The sequence below is a fragment of the Rhopilema esculentum genome, chromosome 5, assembly GCF_057945365.1.
Source record: "Rhopilema esculentum isolate cy_ngs chromosome 5, ASM5794536v1, whole genome shotgun sequence".
Classification (NCBI taxonomy): Eukaryota; Metazoa; Cnidaria; class Scyphozoa; order Rhizostomeae; family Rhizostomatidae; genus Rhopilema; species Rhopilema esculentum.
Window position 1 is genome coordinate 11067549 of NC_142819.1, and position 15893 is coordinate 11083441.

The 15893-nt window shown below is 35.9% G+C and overlaps 2 protein-coding genes across 2 annotated transcripts; one reads left to right on the forward strand and one right to left on the reverse strand.

Moving 5' to 3' along the window:
• Positions 1 to 21: 21 nt before the first annotated feature.
• On the reverse strand, positions 22 to 7528 carry LOC135689752 (uncharacterized). Its single transcript, XM_065207084.2, has 8 exons — positions 7358 to 7528; positions 3391 to 3523; positions 3009 to 3085; positions 2622 to 2707; positions 1821 to 2335; positions 1237 to 1514; positions 959 to 1023; positions 22 to 415 (listed from the first exon to the last, which is right to left on the reverse strand). Exons 1-8 carry the CDS (start codon positions 7432 to 7434, stop codon positions 351 to 353), a joined length of 1296 nt encoding a protein of 431 aa, XP_065063156.2. The 5' UTR covers positions 7435 to 7528; the 3' UTR covers positions 22 to 350.
• Positions 7529 to 7538: 10 nt separating this feature from the next.
• Positions 7539 to 14922, forward strand: LOC135689755 (splicing factor 3B subunit 6-like). The gene is made up of 5 exons (XM_089116209.1): positions 7539 to 7638; positions 11071 to 11111; positions 11541 to 11618; positions 12359 to 12497; positions 14449 to 14922. The coding sequence occupies exons 1-5, from the start codon at positions 7615 to 7617 to the stop codon at positions 14533 to 14535; spliced, it is 369 nt and encodes a 122-aa protein (XP_088972335.1). The 5' UTR covers positions 7539 to 7614; the 3' UTR covers positions 14536 to 14922.
• Positions 14923 to 15893: the final 971 nt, after the last annotated feature.

Sequence of the window (15893 nt, forward strand, 5' to 3'; positions counted from 1 at the left end):
AGATCAAACTTTCACGATTCAATATCTAATACTAATCGTTGAATAATTCTTTAATCGTTGAATAAATTTTCTATCTACAGAATCAATTTTACGAAAATAGTTTTAGCCATAACTGACACTTTTTAATCACCTTTTCGCACATAGAAAAAGGTTTTTCTACAGCGACTCCGAATCAGTACTATATTACCGTTATTCTGCCTCTCAGATAATTCTACTTGGTAATTCTGAAATAACATTCTACAAGAATATAATTAGCAATTATTTATACCTTGAGCATCTGTTCAAGATTCACTAGACTTCACGGTTTCTATAATATTCTCTGGATCTGCAAAACAATCTGTCGCTGTTCTTCAGATGAAATTTTCGTCTTGATGGCTGATTATAAGTTTGTCATTTACTTCTCTTGATAATGTTTCTAGAATAAAAACAAGATAAACTGTAATAGAAACTAAATGGGAAGTAGAGTTGTTGAGATGAGCTTATTAGTTGGCGAAAGATTCGATGCCTGCAATTCAAAATAACAACAAAAGGACAGATAGTTCCGAAGTAATTTCCGATTAAATTGTGGGACTTTACAGGCTTGAAACGGGACATTCTAGTAACTGGCACAAAATAAAGATGCTGGATATGCTCTATTGAAATAAAAGCCTCATGGGAATTAGTCACGTCCGAAAAGCAAAGTAATGCTGAGGTACTCTCACCAATTTGGACTTAACGGCGTCTTACATATGTTTATAGCCTGTCCCAAAAGAAAGTGAGTTCCAAGAAACAAGATTGTGTTTATATCTATCTATCAAGCAAGATATCATTACTGTTCCAAGAAATGCGCAGGTAACAAAAAAATTTGCCCAGTTTATTAGAATTCTGTAGTCCATCGATTTATGCTCAGACACAAAAAAAGAATAAGAAGATTCATTCCATTTATTTTGCAGAATGTCAAAAATTGAATTGCCTCTACCTTCAATTTGCATATTTTCTGTTACCATCGAGGTTTTTTGATTATTTGGTGACGGTGCGGGCTTTCTGTTTGAAATGAATAAAAATATGGAAGTGAGATAAAATGCTGAAGCAACTTCAAACAAGACTAAGTCTCTAAACAAATCAATTAAGAAATAGTGCAAAAGACTTGTCGACTTTTCAACAATGGGTTCCACAAATTTGAATCAAACATAAAACAAGTCTTAAAAATTGTTAAGCTTTTGTTTAACTGCTACGACACTACAAAGAACTGCTAACCTAATGCGGTATTTGGAGGACTTTGGTCTTTCCTTCCCGCGATGTGTTTCTGGATAAAGTTTCTCTTCACCCATTGCTTGGCTTTCATCCGCGGTTGCTCCACTCCCGTCGTCTGAATAAATAAACGAATCTTCATCAATGTTCTCTTCGCTTTCTGTGCTTTGTGTACTGACGTCAGTAAATTCCGTTGTCCACCCAGTTACGCGGTGCTTTTTAGCATGGCAATGCGGAGCAGCGTATCGTGAGGGAAACTGCACACTTTTCAGCCTAGCCGGGTCCTGTAATAAATGTTCAAAGAGTATTTTATTGTAAAGAAGTTAGGAAAGAAAGGCTTTGTCAAATAAGAACAAAAATTACTCCTCCACGAAGATTTTTAAGAATTTATGTGGCTGATAATAAAACAACAGCGAATAAAAACGGGAAAAAATTCAAGTTTTGTATCCATGCACGAAGGTGTACTTGATGGCATGCTGAAACGCTTAACCCTCGTTTGCATGCTCAAATGACCAGGGTACCACTGAGATAAGCATTAAGGCTCACGGAAAAAGGCCACGCAACCTTTGATAGATAGGAACCATCTTTACCTTGCCAAACCTGTTGATCACCTTCTGGTACTCTGCATATTCTTTCCCAAGCTTTACTCTGTCTTTCTCTTCAACTCCTTTCGTCATCACTCTTTTGATGTATTCGTAATTCAGAATTGACTGGTAATGTCTCTGTCGCAGTGACTTCAATTTGTCCACTGAGTAAACCCGAGCCATTCCCCATATGTACTGTTTTTGTCCAGCATCTAGCTCGTCGTTTGTCAAAAAAGGATTTCCACGTACAAATTTTGGGCACTCGACGCGTGTTCCAAATCGTTCTACGGCATCAGCTGATTTAGCGCGTCGTCTCCTTTGAACAGTGTTGTAACGCTCGACCGAACTGCATTCATCGCATTCTCTTGGGGCCGAAATTGGCCGTTGACTTCGTGCTGTCAATCGAAGGTCGTCGTGTAAATAGAGGTTAGGTGGAGTGCACATGGAGTGGCGATTGTTGTAAATCACTTGCCTGCTACTTGAGCTTTGACTTGAACTGGCGCTTGATGATCTTGACATTGCTATAATGAAATGAAATTAATAGCAAAAAATTTGAATTAAAATCCTTACCAAGCATTACTAACATTTCCTTTTGAAAACTTGAGGCTCATTTTTACTTGCATTTTTAAATGTAATAAAGCATTAGCCGAAGATAAAGGAAATGTTATTGAAGCAGATACTCGTTTCCGATGAATACACTTACACAGACATATACATCAATTCGATTGTAATTAAAATAGATTTTAGCGCATATTTACGCATAATTTTGTTAAGAGGTATTCAAAGAAATTTCAATGAAAACTTTACCAGTTTTGGGGCGGATTTCATCCAATTGAGAATGGTTGTTTGTTTGGGAACGAAGAATGTTGGCACTTGAAGCTCGCTGAAGAACTCTATGCATGAAGAGAGAAGGTAAATGATATGAAGAAAAGGAAATCGATTTTGTAAAACTGAGCAAATTGTCAATGTTGCTTACAAGATTCTTAAGATTTTTAAAACAACTGTAGTGATCGCAGGAAAGGGTTCTTTAATTTGATTGTTTCGGCTGGAAATTAAAGGATGCAATTGACAATTTAAGGATTCTTAGATCTACATATAACAGTGTGGCTTGCACAAGTCTCGTGACATGCATGGTCTCGCCACATGCATACCATTCACTGGTCTGGTAAAAATATTAAGATTTATAGATAATACCTCTCGCTGGTCTTTTTCAGCTTATCTTCGTCTTTTGAACTCATAATGCCGATAGCTGTTCTTGGCCTCTGCCTGTACTTGATTGAAAAGAAATTCGATGAAATCTACTAAATTGACATTATCAACAAAACGGCATCGAAACATGCATTTTGAGAATTTTGGGTCATATTTTTGAAAATAACTGTTTTCAAAGCCAACTTTCAAGTAGAAGCTTAAAAGTAAACTGGGGTTTTTATTGTGCTACTGCACAATGTGGCCACATTGAAAATGGTTTCACAGATAGATTTGTTTGCAGGTTTAAAATACTGGCACATGTTATCAAAAGCTCCAATTCAAAGAGGGAGTGAAATCTTTGAATAAAAATCTTTTTTAAAAGACTTACTTTCTTCATGGAATTATTTCCATCATCAGAAGCTGCGTATATCTTCACTGTTTTGAAGCCTTGTGGCGTCATCAGTGTTTGCCGTTCAAACGTTTTGAGGTCACAGGACCTTAGAAGCGACTGTTTTGAGTTCCTGAGAATAAAAAAGTAGTAACTTTGCACATGTTGAAACAGTTACTGACCCTTTATTAAAGTATGAAGGTATGGCGAAGAGACAATCGCAAGAAGAGTTATTTTCTCCAAGCATGATTTTACGTTCTATCTCAAACAAAGAAAGCTTGAAAGCAAGAAAATCTGCAGGTCATGACAACATTTTGCAACATACTGAAAATTCACGCCTGACACTCGTCAGAGTACAGAACATAAATCTAAAACTCTGAGCTAGGAGATAAATATATCCAGTTGTTGATCGAAATAGGCCTATCCAACGCCGTTTGAAGCAGTAATTGTCACATTATACTATATTTTCTTTATAATAGTGTAAAGATTGGGCAGCCCACAAATGGGTTTATAACAATCAATACGACGGGCAGCCCCCAAATGGATTTCGTTTCGACGGCACTGCTATCAGACAAGCGAGCACGACTGTAAAGGTTTTCAAACCAGTGCCACTTGCCTATTTAAAATATTACCATGCCAGCTCAAGGTCGAAAACGAACTTCTCCTGTCTACAAAACAACGGTTTTCCATTTTCATGTAGAAAGATTCTCAAACTGGTAGATGGGACTGCAACCCGGCTTTGCCAATTATCCGAAACATGTTGTTATTATAATTTTAGCACATTGTTGATTTTGAAGTAAATGTTGTCCAATGGAAGAATCCCACGTTTAGGTTGATGTTTTAGATCTGTAAGACGGACTGACGGAGCTGTTCTCTCAAAGGGGATGTTTTGTTGTATTATGTTGTTTAGTTTGCTAGCTATCTTTGCAGAAGGATCAAGTACAAGGTAGTCATTGGAAAACATCATCTGCCCATCATATAGATGGACAAAGGTGTGCCTGAACTTTTACACTTTTTGTAACACTGCTTGATTATCATAAATGAAGCGCTACTTCCTTCTCTATTCTTTTAAAGTGCACAGAGCAAGATTTTGAAGGCTCACAAATAAAAGTAAAATTATTTCATATTCAGATATCGTGTGATTTTTTCATTATTCAGGGGCGGCGCCAAGAAATGCAAAGTGGGGGGGGGGGGTCGAGTTGATAACTTTATTTGACTAAAAACCAACTTTAGAAAAAACGCACTAATATGCCTCACGATATTTATGATTTTTGGGCACTCGTTATGCTAGCAATAGCTTGGAAAGGCCGTCGAGCGAGGCGAGCAGAAAACTCATGCGAGCGAAGCGAGCAGAAAACTTTTGCAAGCGAAGCGAGCAGAAAACTTTTGCAAGCGAAGCGAGCAGAAAACTTTTGCGTTCACGCCCTTTGGATTAGCTTGAAATAAATTGCAGAATATTTCTTACATTTGTAGACTTGCAGTCACTTAAAACGTTTTACTATTTTTTGGCATGCTTTTGTTACGTTTGATTAATTCTTAAAATGGAATTATTTTATGACACCCTCACCCTCCCTCCGACTTCGACTTATTTTTTTAAATATAGGGATTTATTGCAATGTTTTTTTTATTGCAATATCTCTTCTCGTTTTCTCTTTTCTATTTTATTTAAAAGTGATTTATTCAAAAACGGGGGGGGGGGGGGCTGGAACCCATTCTTGCCCATCAAAAACGGGGGGGCGTGATTTGTGTTTTTTTGTTAACCTGTTGCAATCCAGTTAATTGAAGACAGCTGAATAACTATTGCAATTGATGACCAAATCCTTCTGTTTTTAGGGAAGCTGTTATGGAGGAAATTAAGCTAAATTGTCCTTTATGCCATATATCTATAGTTCTAATGCGGTTATTAACAGAAAGCCCTGTACCTTATACCAGATCAATTTAAATAAAAATTGCATCAAAGTGACCAGGGGAGGTTGAATTTCTGCAACATATGGAAAACAGTTTCTTTAAGTTGGCTCAATAAGCATTGTAAAGTAGTTTTATAGGGGATGGATCACAACACAAACTGCATGATGTGGCTAGAGCTAAAGATAGATAATAAAAGTGTGCTGTAATGATTTTCTCAGTTGAGAATGGGAAGTGATAGGAAAAATGTCCAACTCTGAATTGCCAGTAAACTTTACAGAGTAAATGCTCTTTTTATTCAGTTCTAGCCCTCCCCACTTTTTTTAGATTTTCCCCACTTTTCTCAACACTCCACAATGCTTGAGCTTGTATTATATTTCACTCAGGAAAACCAGAGCTTATTAAGATAATGATAAAAAGAGAAATAGCAAGCTAACAGAGATTATATAGAAGCTAAAATCAGCAAAAAATGCAAGATAGATTCAACAAACATAAAATTTAAATTGCAATAGTTATGTTTACAATCTTTAAAATCAACCTTAAGAATTGTGTAACAGGTAATGTAAAATAAGTGAAATGGTGATTGTTTGAAAAAATGGTGATCAAACAGAGTGTTGACTTGCAGTTAAAAACATTGGACCCTGTTTTTGAGTTTTTGACAATTTCAAAAGCTTCAAATAAGTACTAAAGGATTTAATTTGGGAAAAGGGGAGTAAAGGGAGCAGTTATTTTCAGACTTTCTATTGGCTCAACAGCAGCATTCTGAAGTATTCAACTTAACCATGTCTGTCGGCTTTTTACTGACAAGATTGATTGATACAGGAATAACAGCTCAATGAGATTTTATGTTCCAAATGCATTATGGCATTGTCATGATAAACCAAAGGTTTCACACAACTCTGTAGCAATGTTTACAACATTCAACCTAACCTGGGTTAACCTTAACCTTGGTTGAACACACATCACCTTCTTTGAAAATGGCAGAGGACAATGATGAAAAGTTGTGATTGGGAGTGAACTTCTCAAGGCAGGCATTTTCCCCTTTGTCCGCCTATATTTCAATTAATGCAATGACTTTGTTGTCACCCAAGTGTCCCTTTTTTAACCTTTGCTTCACTCATTGTCAAAATATTTTAATTCATATTGAAATACCTGTCTTTCTGAGACAGTCCTAGATAAATTTGCTTTGAAGCTGACTTGATGTGTTGGTGCCACATCAAGTCGTCTTCTAGTGTTTACGCTGCATTTCTACATAGGTTTGCATTTACACTGCATTTTAAATATCCTAAACTGGTACAATCTTGGTTCAACTTAGGCTGGCTGCGTTTATACTGCAAAATTTCTAAGCCAGATTAAATTAACCTAGGGTCAGGTTAAAAGTTGTAGTGTAAAAAGGGTTTATCAATTGCATTTTCACTGTATAAAGTGGCATCTACATGGAGCAATCTTTTGTTAGAAACTTTTTCAATGCTAAGTGCTTCAATTGTCAACTTGATGCCTTTTTACATATCTATATAAATAAAAATTGAAACTCTAAGGACAAAGTTAGCACAATATTTGGTCACCAGTTGCCAATATTTCTAGGGTCTTGGATGCAATTAGAAATAATTGATTTTCACTCCGACTTGTCGCTTGCCTTGTCCTAGTGGATCTTAAAGTGAAATCCTGAAGAATTGTAGGGGGGTATGCCAAATGTCTCTTTGTTCCCAAGACATTGAATCCAGCATGCTAAGTGCGGAATATAGAGCGGAAATGGAGGTTTGCCCAGTTGAAGTGAAGACGAAAAATAAACAGCGACTTGCATGCACAAGACAGTCTTGTTAGTGAATCTTGTTTTAAAAAAATATTAAAGGGAAGAGGTACTAGCCAAAAAAAGTATCATGTTGATTAGAAGATGGTTATTATTTTATTCATATCCAGTTAACTAAATCGTGCATACTTGACGGGAAATATTTGAAAGACGACTTCCGAATTTCGACGAGCTCTTTTAAGTAAACAATCACCAGGTGACTTCTGGAAGCTACACCATCAAAAAAACGTTGAAAATAGGTAGGGCTCATACCTGCCGGAATTGTAACTTGAAACACTGCTATTTGGCCTTGGGCTCTTTATTGTCCCAGATAATGTCTCGGACCTCATCGCTAGATATTTATAAAGGCTAACATTTAGGTGTGGGTTGAACTTCTGTAGTTGGCTGCCCTTTTTGAAATCGTTGCTAAGAGAGCATTCATTGGTTTCTATGTTTGCACACCTGTCTCTGGGAAGGAGCACCATGACGTCGTTCTACGGACCTCCTTTCCAAAACCATTGACTGTCAAGATGGCGATGCAACGGAGAACGAACGTGAGTATCATAATCTATCTTTTCTGCCGTTGAAATTCAAACTAATGAGTAAATAAAGTAATTATGATGTTTGGTTTGTTTCTCGTTTATGGTAGGCATTGGAACCATAAGATCTGCCTACAGAAAGATAGTAACTTCGAATGATTATATCACTCGCAAAAATTGTGGCCTAACAATTCAAATTTCGCCTAACCAATTTGAGTTTCTTAATACAAAACACATTTGAAGTTTGTCTTCAATTCATTATTAATTCAAGCATAAGTAATGATTACTTACAAACTTCATGCTTAGGTAGTTTGTTTAACACAATAAACAGACTAAAATCAGAATTATTAATTTATCTAATGATAGTGCCACACAGCTGTTGCACCGCGGAACTCAAGTGAGGCTTAGCTAATTTTCCGACCACTATTCGTGTTACGGCCTATAACTTTTGATTTAGTTTAGATATCGCAAAATGTTCAAATTTTTCAGATTCTTTATTAAATTATCTACCATTTCATGTCTGCAGTTTGGTTTATTCGAGCAAATCAACAATTAGACAAATTTTTGAAGTTAGAATTGCAAAACGGGAATTTTGGTCAAGGTATTCCGCGGAACATTTATTGACCTCTAATATCAAAATTTGTTATTTCATCGGAGAAATAAGTTTGTTTTTTTCAAGATTTACTTCTAAAAACTAATTATTGAAATTAATTTCGAGTTTTTGAGGCATTTTTTGTATGAAACCATGCATATTGGGTCCCAACGAAGCTTTGCTTCAGGCCGCTGCGTAACCCCTCTTCCTCTACGATAGAGCACCAACTTTTGAGATGAAATTGGAGTGGTGGCCAGCAAAAAAGCTGCTCGTGCTTCTCTCCAAAGGCAGTTATTTGAAAATATCAAGTAGAAATAAACAGTTTATTCCTTGTTGTTTGTCCTGTTTCGGTGTGGAAGTGATTCTTGAGAATTTTGATATAGCAATAATGTGTTAAAGTTGAAAGTTGAATATTTCAGTAGCTTAGGAAGATTTAACCAATGGGACACCATGATATTGTTATAGATTGATTGTTCTTTAAATATATCGAAAAAAATTCAAATAAATATATGTGCTGGCGTTTGGAAATGCGAACCAAGTTTGTAAACAGTAGTCAGATCCAAAACGGAATGCTGTTGATGAATTTTGCAGAAGCGTCTTCAAAACAAAAATTTATTTTGCAAATTAAGAATTTTATCCTTTTAGATTGTTTAGTTAAATGAATACCTTAATATTCTTATAATAAAAATATTCTTAGGCAATATGACGTTTTGATCACAAAATTATTGAGAAATGAAAAATTCGAAATTTTTGAAATTCGGATTCCAACGACCTTAAATGCGCTCCAATTGCCTGACTTGAGTTCCATGAAAACAAAATAGCCTTACAGCTGTGGCCAGTCTAGAACTTGCACTATAACTTAAGAGGTAGATGCACTTGAGTTGCTTGTAAATTCTATTGAATCGTAAAGGCCTGACTGAGGATTAAGAGAGTTCACGCTGACGATTCACATTCAAACAACCCTACAATGTTCCTGTAATAACTGTGTTGAATTTATCTAGATGATTAGTTTAAAATGAAAGATAATCTTTTTACTGGTTTTTCTTATTTTCATGCAAAAATAAAAGTTCCAAGTAATATCAGTAATTCTTTGACTTAGATGTAAGTACTAAAAAAACCTTTCTGATTTTCCATTTAATTTTTTTAAAAACTAATGAAAATATCATTCAAAATCTGATCGGTATATCAATGTCTGCTACATTTTTACTTAATACTTAGGTGAAATCAATTTCATTTTACTTTCTTGACACCCTGAAAATGGTCAAAATCTCATTTTTCTCCAAAATCATCCTTCAGTTTTGTTTAGATAACATTTCCATGACTTGGAATTTTGGCTTCAACGATTAATTTCATTTTTTCATGCTTATGGCAGTAAGCTACAGTATTCTTGTCACCACACATCTGACATTTTCAGGCGTATGGACATAGATTGCATTTCAAAAAAGCAAACATTTTGAAACATGAAGCTTTTCTGATTAGACACTGATTAAAGATTCTAAGCTAGGAAGTATATATACCGGGTTGTGGATCAAAATCTTTCAGTTGTATGTTCTAGAATGGGGAACTGAATACAACAAAACTTTCCTCTAGGGAGCACAGCCTCCTCAGTCCTGCAGATACAAAACATCAACCAAAATGTGTGATTCCGCCATTGGACAACATTTATTAGAAAACTCAGAATGTACCAAAAGCTATAATAGCAGCATATTTTAGATAATTGGCAGAACCCGCTTGCTGTCCGGTCTACCAGTTTTAGAACCCATCTATTTAAAACTGAAAAACACTATTTTGTAGACAGAAGGAGTTTCTTGTCACCTTAGGACTCTACTGGTAATTTTTCAATAGGCAAGCAATAGCAATGGGCAACCCCAACAATCATGTGGTCGCATTTCTGAAAGGCTTATTTTCATCAGCAACTAGGTATTATTATTTCCTAGCTTAGAGTTTTTTATCTAGATACTGAGGTTTAATACTTTGAAGAGTGTCAGATAAAACAATCAAATGGCTACCGTAAAAGCTCTATTAAGCCCCCTCTCTCTATTAAGCCCCCTCTCTATTAAGCCTCTCCTTATCAAGCCAAACCTTAAAATAAGCCCCCACTCTCTTTTAAGCCCCCTTTCTCTTTTAAGCCTCCCTCCTCTTAAGCCTTTGTTGTCAAACATGGAAAACATGCGCTTTTACTGGGTCTCTTAACAGGTGTGGTGATAATAAATTCATGTGCATTAAATATGGCCAATGTAAAGACTTACTTGTCCGCCTAAAAAGTCAGTCAAAATTTGTTTAGAAGATGTCCCAGGGTGATCAATTGATACTAGCGAGTTTGATGAAGATGAGGACCTTATAATTGATTTATTAGACTTTCTAAGCTGCCAGCGAAGTTTTCTGAAAACATTTGTAAGACATTTTTATAAAAATTATATATATACAAGGATATTTTTATAATATTTTTCACTTCAAATTTTTAATAAGCCCCCTCTCTCTTATTAGCCCCCCTCTCTTTTAAGCCCCCCTCTAGGACTGAAAAAAAACAAGCCCCCCAGGGGCTTAATAGAGCTTTTACGGTATGTAGATAAAGCATTTTGAAAAAATTAAGACTCAGAAAACTACAGGCACTTCAGAAAACAATTTTGTAGTGTTCGTTTTGTTCAATGTTGTTACCTAGTAATTTTGCATGGCCGATATGCAAAGGCCAACAATTAATTTATTTGGTAGCTAAGAGAAAGAGAAATGTATGCTTTAGAAAAATGAAAATTTTCTTTTTTGAAAATTTCTAGATCTAAATGTTATTTTTGAAATTGCATTTAGTATTTGATCATGCAAAACACCAATTCAATACATTTGTTTGATACCTATAGGTGAGGCTCCCCCCAGAAGTCAACAGAATTTTGTATGTCAGGTATGTCGATATTTTGAGTCATTGTCATTTCATGCTGAGTCTATTTTGCATTATCAGTGAAACAGACAAGCCAAACCCATGAACCTTCTTAAAGTTTTTGACAGCCGTTTATAAAAATTTTACTCTGTATTAATCATATTTGTGAAAGTAAGGTGTGAATACTTTGTGAGATACATTTTGTTGTCAGCATTGAAAACATTTCTAGGAATAGTCAGCACAATTGCAATAAGATTATTTTTCGCTTATTTTGTATTATTTTCTTGTGATTGAAATGTTTCCTTATTATTAAATTGTTCATTCTTGTGGTAGGACAGTCTGTCATTGCTATTTGCTTCTATTGTGGGGTTGTTAAATGTATTTTCAAATGATTTTCCACAAGAGGTTTTTCAAATTGATGAATAAAAGTTTTCTTTGGTAATCCTTCTGTAGAAACCTGCCATATAAGATCACAACTGAAGAGCTTTACGACATATTTGGTAAATATGGAGCCATAAGACAGGTTAGGCTGTAAGTATATGAAATTTTTTCCTTACTTTATGATCTTATCATAAGCTATCCTAGGAATTGTATTTTTCAAAGTAACGCAAAGTACAGTTGGAAAAATCTAGAGTAAATTAATTTAGATTATTAGCTGATAATTCTACAGTAACCTGCTGAATAATATTTTTCAATACCATCTAAGCATAATTGACACATATTCAGAGCAGTGCATAGCAGTACAGTACAGTACAGCAGTGCAGTACAGTACAGTACATCACAGCACAGTACAGTACAGTACAGTACAGTACAGTACAGTACAGTACAGTACAGTACAGTACAGTACAGTACAGTACAGTACAGTACAGTACAGTACAGTACAGTACAGTACAGTACAGTACAGTACAGTACAGTACAGCACAGCACAGCACAGTACAGTACAGTAAAGTGCAGTGCAGTGCAGTGCAGTGCAGTGCAGTGCAGTACAGTACAGTACAGTACAGTAAAGTGCAGTGCAGTGCAGTACAGTACAGTGCAGTACAGTACAGTACAGTACAGTGCAGTACAGTACAGTACAGTACAGTACAGTACAGTGCAGTACAGTACAGTACAGTACAGTACAGTACAGTGCAGTACAGTACAGTGCAGTACAGTACAGTACAGTACAGCACAGCACAGTACAGTAGTGCAATGTAGGATTTTCTTTTGATCTTTGAATTGCTATCCTGCTGATGTAAAATTTTATGTTTTATTTTGTTTATGCATTTCAGTGGAAATACAAATGAGACAAGGGGCACAGCCTACGTTGTTTATGAAGATATTTTCGATGCAAAGAATGCCTGTGATCACTTATCAGGCTTTAATGTCTGCAACAGATACCTCATTGTACTATATTACCAACCAAACAAGGTAAGTCCTTTGAGCAAAATTGCAAGAAAAGGCAAAAACAACAGCCCTCTGAAAGTACTTCAATGTCCAACGCTCCTCATAGCATGAAACCTGTACAAAATGCTTGATACTGTCATTAAGTTGCCACATTTGATGAATTTGTGCTGCTCCTTTCGATGTTCTCTGTCTAATTATTTTCACTACTTCATAGTCTCCTTGCTTCTTATTCTCGCCTGCATACAGACTCTAAAATCTCTGACTAGAACTCTAACTTATTCTGCTTCATTCTAATTGTTCAAAGACAGAAGATACTTTCGTAGCAAAATTGCATGCGAGATTTGCCACAAAAATATCCGATTGCAATTTTATTTGTTTGGTTCTTGACTGAAACAGAACAGATAATCTATCTTTTCAGTCGACATAGTTTGCTGTGACTTACCTTTTTTTCTTAAAATCTCTTCTGTAAACCTGTTTCACACTTTGTGAACTTGCCAAGGCGTAATCAGCGAAATCGTGCGAAGGAGTCTGTCTGGTCTTGTTCTCTAAACTCTTTTGTGGATTAATCATCAACATAGCAATGTATTATTTCAACATTTTATTTTTGTCCTTCTTATGGTAAAAATTTATCTTGTGTTGTACAAAAAGTATTGGAGAAGTCCTGTGTTATTCAAATAATTTAAGAGAATTTGTTTCTCACATTTTCCAAGGCTATTTTTTATTCCCAAACGAAATTTCGCCAAACATATTTCCCAAGCAAATCAACCCCCATTCAATAGTTTGCAATAGAGTCATTCTTCATGGGTTTCTTTTCTATTCTGCTGCATTGCAAGAAAAAGAGTTTATTCAAGGGATGTTTTCTGTCCGAGGGATAATTACATTTAACTCTGTGGTCTAAAGTAGCTTTCTCTCGCACTTCCTTTATCTTAAGAGAAAACTAGTTCAACAAAATGCTCCACCTTTTTACACATATTTTGATACTTTCTTTTTCGTGGTTTTTCAAGTCGCGGGAGAGAAAATGTCACGTGACTATCACTCAAGAGCGAGAGCAGAAAGTGCAAATGGCCTCTGCCTTATCAGAGCCTCTGAAAACGTAGCAATTTTCTAATTCATGTCTTTATTTTTCGAGAAACAGAAGCTGACAACATCTTTATTAGAACTGTTAAATTAATATTTGGCGGTTCTGAACGCCAAATCAAACTTTAAACCGGCATGGTTGGATCAAAAGATCAGGGGGAAAACACACACGAAAATATGAGATGCTTTCATGTCTCCTTTTGAAAGCTAAGGACAAGTCTTGAAAAGATTTGTGAAGCTGAAAATTGTTCTTAAGTGTAAATTGAGATACTATAGCGAATATGAACCACTTTGAGATAAAATCAAATCTGAACCAAATTATGATATTTAAAAAGTTGAAACTGATACAGAAGCAAATGGGCAAGCTTTTCCTGGTATCTTTGCTGCCTAAATGGAAACCATTCTAGAAAGAGGAAATATATGATGTTGCTGGGCAGTGTCCTTCGCTGCAGCCAGCCAGTTTCCAAGTGATAGGCTCTTATATAGCAAACATATTTTTCAACTTTCTGTCACATTTGATGTTTAGAAATGAAGCACCACCTTCTTTAGCACGTTCGCTATTCAGTCATCCACAGCTGGGTTGAATAAACAGCTGGAGCAAATCGTGTGACATAATTGCAGCATATAATGATTTAGCACGAATGCTAAGTTACATGTCTCAAAATGTTTATCAGTCTTCTTGATGTACCGCCTACAGTGGCGCCTGCCTGCACTTTCCAGGGAACTGTAGACTTCTTCAAATTATCTGCTGGCTTTGAGGAATTCAAGTACTGTAGCAAAAAGCCTGCGCACGTCTGAGATGACATGACCGCTTTAGTCTGTGCATTGCATCAAAATCTTAAACTTAAACTGGGTTTGATTTAATCTTTTACTCATAATTTCGATTCATCAATTGTAGATGTACCAGAAAATGGACAAAGATAAGAAAAAGGAGAGTATTGAGACACTGAAGGCAAAGTACGGAGTCACAGGCGAGAAGAACTGAACAGTTACCAAGCAGAATTGGGATGAATATATTGCAATGCCAAGGGACTTTTTCGGGGTCTTTCAATGCATTTCGTCGACTTCAATCGCAGGAGCATCTAAAGCTATCGTCAGACAGTTAAGAATTGTGTATGAAGAATTCATGACATGGTGTATTTGCCAGTTAACAAAGGACGTCACAGAAATACCAAGCGAATATGTATCAGACCGGTTTCATCTGTACCTTCTGTAATTACTCTGTATCATTTATCTCAGTTGCAATAATTTCTAATGGTTTACCTTACGAAGTTTCTAACTGTAGTAATATTATTTGTGTTATTTTTTCTGCTTTGAGTTTCCTGGCAAAAACTTGCTTAATTATTTCAGGTAGTTCGTCATTACTGTTTTTTAACAAGACGTGGGTCTTCTGTGACACGTGAGATAATCGGTATTTTATTCATTTTGCATGTTTGTTTGCGGCTGTTCAAAATCTAACAAAATAATTTAACGCCAACAAAATAATTTAAAACCTACTTTACGATGTCCATACTAAACCTACAAAAACCCTAGATAATTAATGAAAAGTAAGTGCGCCAAACCGTTCATTATTTGTCGACAAGCTTAAAATTTCATTGAAAAATCACCCCTAGATGGTAAAAAACGAATTTTCAATGGGTTTCACATTCACAATATGGTTCAAAATTACATTTTATAGTAATTCGGCATCAGATGTTGGCCAATTTCGAGGCTTGACTTCATTCACAAAGTTATAAATTGTTTTTAAAAAGATATGAAGGCACTGCGGAAAAGGGGGCTATGGGGGCTATGGCCCTCGCTTTTGACAAAAAACCTAAAGAATGGACCACCAGCAAGCCCCTATTTATTCGGTTTTAGTCCCCCTTTTCTAAACGCTCCGCGGTGCCTGTTTTTTCTCTGCTTCTTTCTCAGAAAGGGACAACATTCAAGCATTATAATTTTACGCAAAGAAAACAGCTTTATCATGCCAGATATAGCAAATCTTTTCAGGGCCGGCGAAACGTAGAGTGGAGGGACCAAAAAATCAAGGTTATGAAAGGTATGAGGAAAGGCCACCATGGGCCACCATGGTTGGCGGCAAGAAAAATTTTAGAAATATGATATCTAAGATATGGCCAAAAACAGTATCTAAAATGGATTTTGACTGAAGGAAATTCCGAGGAAATATTTTCAAGCTTTCTTTTATGAATGTGTCGCATAATTTCATGTAATAGGACAGTTTTCGCAAATTTTTGGAATAACCTTTTAATTGTAGCTCGTAATCAAGCTTTTTAGATATAAAAGGGAGCCAAGATGAAATGGATGAGAAAATAAATGAATCAAGCTTTAACAAAACCATCAACA